This window comes from Filicampus tigris, chromosome 7 (assembly GCF_054856515.1).
Source record: "Filicampus tigris isolate MCC_2025a chromosome 7, RoL_Ftig_1.0, whole genome shotgun sequence".
NCBI classification, from domain to species: domain Eukaryota; kingdom Metazoa; phylum Chordata; class Actinopteri; order Syngnathiformes; family Syngnathidae; genus Filicampus; species Filicampus tigris.
This window is the reverse complement of record NC_141223.1, coordinates 10,897,840-10,908,297: the sequence shown is the minus strand read 5'-3', so window position 1 is coordinate 10,908,297 and position 10,458 is coordinate 10,897,840. Positions and strand designations below refer to the sequence as shown.

General features: G+C 39.4%; 1 protein-coding gene across 3 annotated transcripts in view; it reads left to right on the top strand.

The window, feature by feature from the left end:
• The first annotated feature begins 906 nt into the window (after positions 1-906).
• LOC147144756 (calsyntenin-2-like) overlaps positions 907-10,458 on the top strand; it is a 185,687-nt gene continuing 176,135 nt past the window's right edge. For 2 of the 3 annotated variants that reach the window (XM_086035942.1, XM_086035941.1), the window contains exon 1: positions 907-1,324. In XM_086035942.1, the coding sequence (XP_085892068.1) occupies positions 1,292-1,324 (33 nt within the window). In that variant the 5' untranslated portion in view covers positions 907-1,291. Of the gene's footprint in view, positions 1,325-8,675; positions 8,987-10,458 lie in introns of those variants that run through there. The other variant, XM_086035943.1, reaches the window with a different exon arrangement.

Genomic DNA, 10,458 nt, shown 5'->3' with positions numbered 1-10,458 from the left:
AAATAATGGAAGTTTGAACCTCTCAAGTGCCTTGTATCTGTCAAGACTGGAAAGATCCACTGTTGTTCTACATTTGGTGCAGGTACTTGCAGTCAAGAATTTGTAGCCCTAATACAGAACAATATAATAGAATTAGAATGTGCATGATCATGGGACAGCAATTATTAATTTTAATTAATTATAGAGGTAAAATATATACACATATCCAGTGCGCAGTATGCATTTATTTATCTACCGTATTTATGCTAAGGGTCAACCAAATGGCTAAGATTGACATTACACACAATTAAATAACTATCACCGTAACAAGTAAATTGGGTGACGTTCGATATAAATTATATATTAAAACATATATCTCAGGACATTTTAATCATTGTATATTTCAATCCCAGAAAAACAAACATAAAACTTGCTACACTTTCAGAGTTACATTTGTAATCTCCCATTAAAGCCTGAAGCCCCTCGTGAGACATCTCTCTAAAACCTACCGTTGTATATAACACAACAGGATTACAGCTCAAAGGCTCCTCCAATTCCATTTCAACTTTGACAATAATACGACAGAAAATGAGCATTTTGCACAAGTTTTACTAAGGGGATGTCCAGGCGAACCAAAAGTGTGCCATTTGAATCCCATTGCAACCATGTTCACATACGTAGGGGAAAAGGCGGCTATTGTGGAATGCTTCAACAAACATGAGTTCTAATGAAAAGTAAGACTTGGCGCTATCATATCCTACATCCAGATTTAAAAAAAAACGCAGAAAAATCAAAGAAGGTGACGCGGTATGACGTGCGCTCTGACGCACACACCTGATGTCGCTGGGCTTTGAAAGTGTGTGTTCGCCCGGTGTTTTTGTTGAAAACAGTTTCCATGGTTTCTTTTTAAGAATTTCATTGGCCGTTGAATGCGTCAATCACCAGTTTAGCAAGTTTAGTTGTCACTGCAAACATAACTGACGAATCATCCATATGCAGGGGCGGTACTATTTACGCATGGAATAATGTTCATTGGCTGTTGTTGAACTCTGACATTGGAAACATTAGTTTATTGGATCAAGTAAGCAATCAATCAAAGTAAGGTCCAGCCTATGTTTTGAACGCTCGTGAGTTTAAATCGAAGGTAACTCAATCCACAACGGAAAATATGTATATTATGTAATATGTATCTGATAGCAACCTGTAACGGTTGCAGCAGTGAATAACGTGGTTTAATGGATGTCAGGCTTTTTGTGGACTAACTATATTACTGGAATACTTTTACTGGACCGGAATATGATCATGATGGATTATGAAATTGCGTCGGACATTTGAGGATGAAATGGTGAGTTGCACATTTTTTGTGTGTTAGCATTGTTTTGACTTAAATGCTCGCTGAGCCTAGAGATATGATAAATATCTTTTAATGTTTGGTATCATTCGAATCTGCGGTAACTCACTTTGAAGTTGTTCAGTGTGTAGTGAATGTCCCGGGTGCACGACCTGTAAAACCACCAGTGGGTGGTTGGAGTGGCAACGGACCATATATCACGTTTGGCTGCTTTCATGGCTTTAAAGTCCGCAAGCACGTTGTCTATAACACTGCTGTGACTTATATCATAGCTCCCATGTTCGATTGTCCGCCATCACCGGTACTACTAAAAAAAATGACGGATATCCTCGAACAACTCACGACACCGTCACATGTCTATTCTGATGCATTTCATTGGCTAAGCGGCTGAGAATTGAATTTAAAAAAGTAAATGACGTAATACGCTCTCCCGGCTTTAAAGGGAGAAACACGCAACGGCGCTCCCGACTTTAGTGGTAGAAACGCGCTTGTGCGTTCCAGACTTTAATGGGTTAAATACTATAGTTGGGACACTATCATGGGGATTTTTTTCTTAAACTTTCCACAGTGTAATTTCTATTGTTGAACAGTGTTAAAGACAGTAAACTGATTCACTTAAGTCAAACCGTCATTGTGTTGCTGTTTTACGTGCAGTGTCCATCACATTTTTTTTCTGTACAGCATGCATTTAAGCTTTCAGAATTGCACAATTCTCACTTGTTGTAATCATCTAAATAATTGCACTACAAATAGAAAAATAAACCTGTTGGTATGAAACCAACCAACACATCAGCCTGAAAGTAAGAAAACTCACATCCCTTCATTGTTCTAGATTTAAAAAAACTACCCTAGACACCTAGATTGTTGTACATTTGGACAACAATTGAATGCTAGTAAAATATTAAAATAAATGAATAGGGAGGTGGTGTCCGAAGGGCTTTAGATGCAATTTGAAGATAAGACAAAATCATCAGTTGTGCTTGTTAGCGCTCTTTTTGACTGTCATTTGGCAGTATTGTGTGTGTCTTTTATTGTGCCTGATGTGCTCCTCGTCTCAGTCTGAGTTTAACAGCAAACAGCTGTCATCATGAGATCAGATCAATCAGCAGTGGTTTGAGAGTCTCATGTCAGTTTTGCCCAAAAAAGAAGAAGGGTAACCTCATAATGCTAATGCACACACAAAAAAGCCAACATAAATATAATTCTAGCCCTCTAATTCTGAGGGTTAGAATTTGACTTTGGATATTGGCCGTTTTCCATTGGGACGCTAAAAGACTCATCTTTTGCTGAAAATCGACAAAAGACTCATCAAATGCAGAAGGGGGAAAATACACAAACCGCATTATCTGTGAAACAGCCTAATAATTCTAATCATATAAATATTTAAAAACAGCAAAAATATATTGAATATTAGCTGCTGTTGAGCCAGTACCTCCTATATCACGATATATATATATATATATATATATATATATATATATATATATATATATATATGTATATGTATATATATATATGTGTATGTATTTCTCATATGATGCTGTACTTAGCATTACTGCTGAGAAATACATATATATGTATAAATACACATATATATGTATATATATATATATATATATATATATATATATATATATATATATATATATATATATATATATACATAATCTTAATACTGTGCGTTCTTAATACTTTTTGCTTTATGTGCAAGGCCAATTAAATTCATTAAATTTGACCTTTGCTTATAATAAACTGCTGCAGAGCACTAAGGTCTTAGTGACTCACTGGGTGATACTTTAAATGAGTCATTTTGTAGTCTGCGGGACATATTTTAAATGCTTTGCAGAGATTTATGAGCTATAGTTAACACAGCAGTATTAATCTATTTATTACACTTTACTGATCTCGGAGGAGAAATTCTAGTAGTATTCTCTTTATACAAGAGGCGATATCAGAGTCGATGCTTTGTTTTGTGGTTGAAAGGCACTGATCCCAGAAGTCTGTTTTTGTTGTACTTTGTTTTTGATGATGGTTTATTGTCAAATGTCTACATTTTATTTTACCTGTATACACGCCCCTACATAAGTAAGTTATGGGAACAGTGAGGGCTATTTCTTTGTTATTTCAGTAGATGTTGACAGCAAAAAATGAATATGAGACAAGAGATCGACATTTAAATTTATCATCAGCATGTACACATACAAAGTACAGATTAAACGGACGAGCATAACAAAATGTGGGGCTAAATTTTATGGACCGACGACGGCCGCTCCCCTTATTCCCTTCAAATTCAGTACAGGAGAGGTGCACATTCTACTTGGTAGAAGCATAAACAGACTCGCTGGCATCATTGCAGTAGATCAGCACGCGCAAAGTAAACGGCAAGACGATCTCCACTTACAGTACGTATGATTTAAAGTAGGAACTTAGAGCCCGCCTTCGTGTGTCTTTGTGTAACAACTCCCTCACCCATAGTTGTGCCGTGGTCATACTTTTAAAAATACAGTAAATATGACAATAATAATAATGATAATGCATTCAATGAAGTTATCTCTACAATTATTCAGAGGGTTCGATATTTATGAATGAAATACAATGACATCAACCACAACACATCCGCAGAGCTCAGAATGTGTCTGCCTGCGCCTCGATCAAATCCACCCAAATTGCGTTACAAAACCTTTGCCTCAACTTAGAACCGCTTTTACCTGATGTAAAGTCTAGTCTACTTTATGGTCATCTACTTTGTGATGGCCTAGTGGAAAGTCACGGCCAACCACTAATGTTGTGACGCCATTCCACGGGGCTATTCAAAATTTGGTCGGCCACTCATGAAAACCAATTGCTGGACCCCGCACACTGAATGACAGTTCAGTCAGTTTTGGCCATGTGGCTGGCCTTTTACCCCGCCTCTGCCGACAGCTGAGAAATGAAATCAACTTCAGTTTGCTGGACATGTCAAAGTCAAATAACCGTCATGCTCTTCTTGCTCAAATTGTTCCTCGGCAACTTGTTCTCCTTTAACCCTGGTCTTCCTCCTCCAGTGCCTTCCTCTTCTCCGCATTATTCCGTGAACAGAGACCTCATTCTTTTCAGAGATCCCCGGTCACCCTTTCTATGTGTTCCATCTTTCTTCCCGTATCTCTTTTTGCAGCCGCTCTGCTCCAATGTCTCGGCCTTTTTCTGGCAGTCGACACATGGCCTAATCTCTCCATTGTCAATGCATCCACATCGCTCTATCAGCACCTCTCCAACCCTACATTCTAGTAAGTGTGTGTGACAAAGTGCAGTGACTCAGGATACTCCCCTAACAGCAGGACAAGGCTGGAGTGAGCGCGGTCACATGAAAGGAGGAGAGAGAGGCAAAGACATTATCCACCTGGTGTTTACCCCCAGCTATTCCAGAGAAAGTGTATGTAGGTGGTGCTACGTACATCATGCAGAGGTCTAAAAAGCCATTAGCCAACTTACTTGTGTGACATGTTGTCACATTGCAATTATCTTCTCCACCAGAGGGCGCAACTAAAAAGTGGAATACTAGTTTGCTTCCTTTATATCAGTGTTTTTCAAACTGATGTGCCGGATCAACAGTACCTTTCCATTGTGATGCTTCAAACAGAACGTTCTCAGACAAAAGTGGCCACTGAGTGTCACAGAGTGTCACCAGCAGGTTGCAACAGAGATACTGAGAGACTGGAAGAGTCGCAGAAAGATGTGGAAGTGGACATCCATTGGCCACATCCCATGCCGATGTCCGCTACATTGTGAACAATGCCCTGAGAAACCGAATTAAGGGAGGTGACAGGCACCCAAGCGTCACGTCAGACCATTCAAAACTGTTAACATCAGCGTGGTCTGCGTGCTAGACCAAGCACAGGCATCATCATCTTGCATGGGCCAGGGGCCATTTACGCAGGACGAGGGACCAGTGGACCTCAGTGCTGGGCTCTGATGAAAGTCGATTCACGTTGAGCAGAAACGATGGCCGCCAACCATGTTGGAGACATCTAGGGGAGGGCTATGCATCAGCCATTGCTGTCACCAGACAAGCTTTTGGTGGCGGTGCTATGGTGGCGGCACAGGGCAATCGGTACAGAAATGCCGACAGGCCGTACTATCTGAATAACATAATGAATCCAGTGATTGTGCCCCTACATGAACAACACAGGCCTAATTTCATCTTGGTGAACGACAATGGTCCAGCTCATTGAGGTCGCATCATCAGGGAGCGGCTGTTGGAGACTGATGTACCTCAAATGGAATGGCCTGCACTTTTTTCCAGACCTGAATCCTATTGAAAAGCTGTGGGATCAGCTGAGTCACCGTGTCGAGGCTTGAAACTCTGCACCCCAGAACCTCAATGACCTGAGGGCTGCCCTTCAAGAAGAGTGGGATGCCATGCCTCAGCAGTCACTAAGTCGACTTGTGAACAGCATGAGATGTTGTGGTCAAGCTGTAAATGATGCTCAAGGGCACATGATGAGTTATTGAGTTATGAGTAATTTTCTGTTGTGGTTTACCCACCGTTGTTAACTTTTCTTTCGATGAATTGTTTGAGATGAGGACATCACCAGTGCATCCTTTTACGTAAATGTCCTACTTTCATGTTATGATATCACTGTAGTGTGAACTTTTTACATTTTGCACAAATTTCACCCGAAAGCCAAAATATCCCTAACTTTTTGTGAGTTGTGTAAGAAGAATTGCAAACAGAATACATATACACAACGAATTGCTCAATCCTCTTATGTTGCTTGGAAACACAACAGTACAATGACTTTTTACACATTCAAGTCCTTTTATTTGATGTCCCATTAAAAAAAAACAAATTACTATAAACCGCCATAGAAAATCCCATTAATGTATTCGCCTGTATCCAGTGTGTATACAGAAATACATTCAGTAAAATGTCCCTGTGCTGTAGTGGACTAGTCTGCTCACAAAATATCAGTAACCACATTTGGAATTATTTATATAAATATATGCAGTTGTTGTCTACCCCTTTGGAAAACACCATCTCCATACCAGAACTGTTAAGTTAACTTAACTTGTAGAAAATACGAGAGAAAAGCAGGTTTGCTTATTGGCATCTCAGGAAAGTTGAGAAACGCAATGCATTATTAATTCTTCTGGGTGGGGGTGGGAGGTGCTGACATTCTTACATGCATGCCAATACAAGCCTACGCACACATTTCATGTTGAAAAGTGGCATTATTTATTAATTTGATTGCATATTTCAGAAAGCAATGACATGGTCTAAACATAGAGTCTTCTAAAGGCTTACGCCATTATATAACTTGATGTTAGGTTCTGAGCACAATATACAGTATGTCAATAATATTTTTCTCTGAAAGGCTGAGTCAGTGCTTTCGAGAGAATACATTTTTTAAATGTCTTAAAGATAATAGTTTGTGGTTGCAATTGCAGTGGTGTAGAGCTGCATTTTTAGAATACGTTTATAATAATTAGTTAATTTGAGGAGACAAATACTGTCTTAAAACACACTTCAGCATAATGTGTTGAATTTTATCCATTCATCTATTTATGAATGCACTTTTATATATTTTACTTTTATTTCTTTACTTTTAAATCTTTTAAAATTTTTCTGTTCATGTGTTTAAATGTTGTCAACGTACATTATAGTCATTTTTGTTAGCTACTTTTGTTTTCTCTGCTTTGCTTTTGAATGTTTTTTACTGTTGTGTTTGTAAATGCTTGTAGGTGTTGTGTCTTTGCGTGCGAAGCACATTGAGTTGCCTTGTGCATGAAATGTGGTACATAAATAAAACTGCCTTGCCTTGCCTTACAGCTCATGTACAATATTGCTGTAGTGTAAAGTGTGAAGATGCCTCTAATAATGTGGATTAGGCAAGTGAGTGTACTATATTTTCCTTTACATCAAGATCCACGTGCATTCATGGTACACTATTACAGTATAACCAATTGTACATTTTTTGAATATACCTTGCTGCACATCATACTGTATTAGGAATGGGAAACCAATGATAATCTCTCTCTCTGTCGCCCATTTAAACCACAGACTTCGCGATTACATAATCGCGTTTTCTCAAATCGCAAATGCAAAATCATTCAGCACCCCAGCACAGGAAAAACCCAGAAATGTAGAAATTTTTGCAAGTTGAACTGATTCATGCCTCTATTCAATGTGATTGTCTCAGCCGCTCAGACGGTGACCATTTTTCTGGAAAAAAAGCAAGGAAGAGAACATTTGCAATTGCAAAAATGCTTAAAAGACACAAAACACCAGGAAAGGAGAAGTGTGGTGCAGATAAACGGAGGGCAAAAAATAAAAAGTTAATTGAGGATTCGGCCAAATGCATAAAACTGACAGATCGCTTCTGTCGTGGTGGGAGCAGCCAGGCCAGGATTGACACGGGTCCGAGCAGCAGCACGGCCACAGCAGATAAACAAACAAGCACCGTACATAAAATCCAAACCGGGACAGTTAAGATTTTTCTTACACCAACTTTTAAGGGTTCACTCCCTCTTGTGTGCTTGTTTGAAGCTGATACGACAAACGCCCATGGTGGGGATAATTTTTGGGGTGGGGAAAATATTTATCTGTATCCAGATTGTGTTGGGAAAATGTTGTTATTTATCTTATGGTGGTCATGCATGTCATTTATTTAATTATTAATTTAATTATCCTGTTTGTATAGGGAAAGGGTGGGAATGGATGGCAACAAAACAAGGCAGCTATTGCCATTCTAATCACTGCCATGGTCTATTCCTGGCTTACTTACTCCTTACATTTTTGGCTTTTTTTTTTGTCCTTAATTAGTGTGTGCATTGCCCATTTGACCTCAATACCCTGATGGAATACAGCCCAGCTACGCCACTGTTAGAAACAGTCACGTTCACTTTTCTGTCCTTTTATTTTTTTTCAATACATTGTTAATGTGATAAAAGAAAAAAAAAAAATAATTTACACGGTATGTTGTGTATATACAACGTGTTTTCATGGAAAAACATGCAATCTTCTAAGTGAGCCCAAACTTTTGAATGGTGCTCACCTGCTTATGTATTTTGTCGCCAGGTTTGTGTCGCCACGCATGTGTATAGCCGTAGCGGTCCACACAGCTATACGTGGATCTGTTTGTTGTAAGCAAGATGCAACTAGCAATAAAATACATTACAGTGGCAGCAATATCAGAGTTCTTTTTGTTGGCGGATTATTGCTCGTAAATTCGTTCTGTGAGCGTGTGAGTACGTGTACAGCGGATGGGAGGAGGGTGAAAGATAAGGAGGGCTTTTGCAAGAAGAAAGGGAGGGGGGAGGCTTGTCTCCCCTCCCTGTGACGTGTGCACCTGCCCAATCCCGGGCTACTGCCGGCTTCTTGTCCCGCTCTAGAAAGCTCTCCACTTGCTCCCTTTCCACCGACGCGCACGGTGCGCATCCTTCCCGTCTTTTACAACACGCTGCCAGCTTTGTCCCGTATCCAGTCAGTGACCTGTCCTCGCACTACTCGGGAGGAGTGGGGAGTACACCAAGTGTACGGAAAGAGGAAGGAGGAGGAAAAAAGATAAAAATACAAAGGAAGCGGGAAGAGGAAAGAGGTGTCCACCGAGAAGATGCTGACAGCGGCCAGTGTGTTGGCTGTGGTCGCTCTGGGCTTGAGCGCGGCTCACTCCAAAGGTAGGAGAGACTCGACTTCTCGTGCTTGTACTGCATGTGAAGGGCAACATCACTGTACTGCGTAGTGGGATGCTAACTCGGTGGAGCCCATGATGATACAGTGATGCCCTTCTGATGCAAACAACTAAAAATTTGCTGATGTTTGTGCTCTCACCTCTGGCATCTCACTCCTCCTCCCCCTTGATAATGAATGGCACACAATATTGAGCCCACCTCCACAGTGGAATACGATTTAATACCCACGTTTCTTCTTATTCTTATTCTTTTTCTTATTCCTATTCTTATTCTTGTTCTTATTTAGTATGACAGAGTAGTTTCTAATATGTTGACACTCTCATTAAGATAAGAATATACTCTACAGTGTAATTCATCACCACTGCAAAACGACAGCCACAATCGTAATCACGTTGTTAAATTTAATACAGTCAATCCCATTCAAAGCAATTACCATTGTCATTTCTGCACCAATATAAATACAACTCCTGATTTGAATTTGAAAAAGTGTCTGTTGAGAGTACATAGTGCTTTATAGCACTTAAGGGTATCATTTTTATTTTACAGTGTCAGAACTGTAGTTAGCTAATCATGTTTAGCCCATTTCTTGGACTGGGTTTGCATTGTTTTATAACAGCATTCATTTTTAAAGTGAAATTTGTGGTTCCTTTTAAATGTGTTTTTATCCCCAAAGGTCTTGGATAGATGTGCTATTCATTCATAATGTACAGTATACTATTATATACATAATATCTCTACTATTTAATATTTATCTTACTCACTTCCTTACACATAATTTCTGACACTGTGGTCAATTTTAGTGTGTTTGCAAATGAAACAACAATTAGATGTTGACAACAGTGCCATTATTCTGCACAACAGGGCATATTTTTACTTATCAGCTGTAGGAGAATGCAACATTCCAAATATTTATTTTGATCATTTCTGGAACCGTTGAATTTTGGTATGTGGTTCATTTGAATCACCAGTGTCATAGAAAATTGAAATTGAAAAATAAAGTGAAACAGTTTTTACTATATCATTCCAGATTGCCTTTAGTTCAATTTTAATTAAGTCAGCGTATGTATTGTGTACACTGTACATTCTTGTAAATGAAGCATTGACAAGATTTAGCAACACGGTAATTCAATATACAGCTGTAATTAACCAATTAGAATTTCAAAACAGCCAGAGCCTCATATATGTGATAATGACTTCCAGATGTCATAAATATGTGCCATACTGTTGGCAGTCTTGCTTCATCGCTGAGCTAATTTTAGGTTTACCAGTGTCCCCTATGCAGCATGTCTGCTCAATTCTCTCATGAGTTTGGCATTGTGCCGTGGGTAAATGTGGCAACAGGTTTGTGCTAATCGACTCCCTGCAGACTGAGCTTGGCTTTGGCTCAGGAGAATAACAAGGTGACACCCGTCAATTTGGTCTGGCTGTCCTGAGACACATCGACTGTGTAAAGGTGT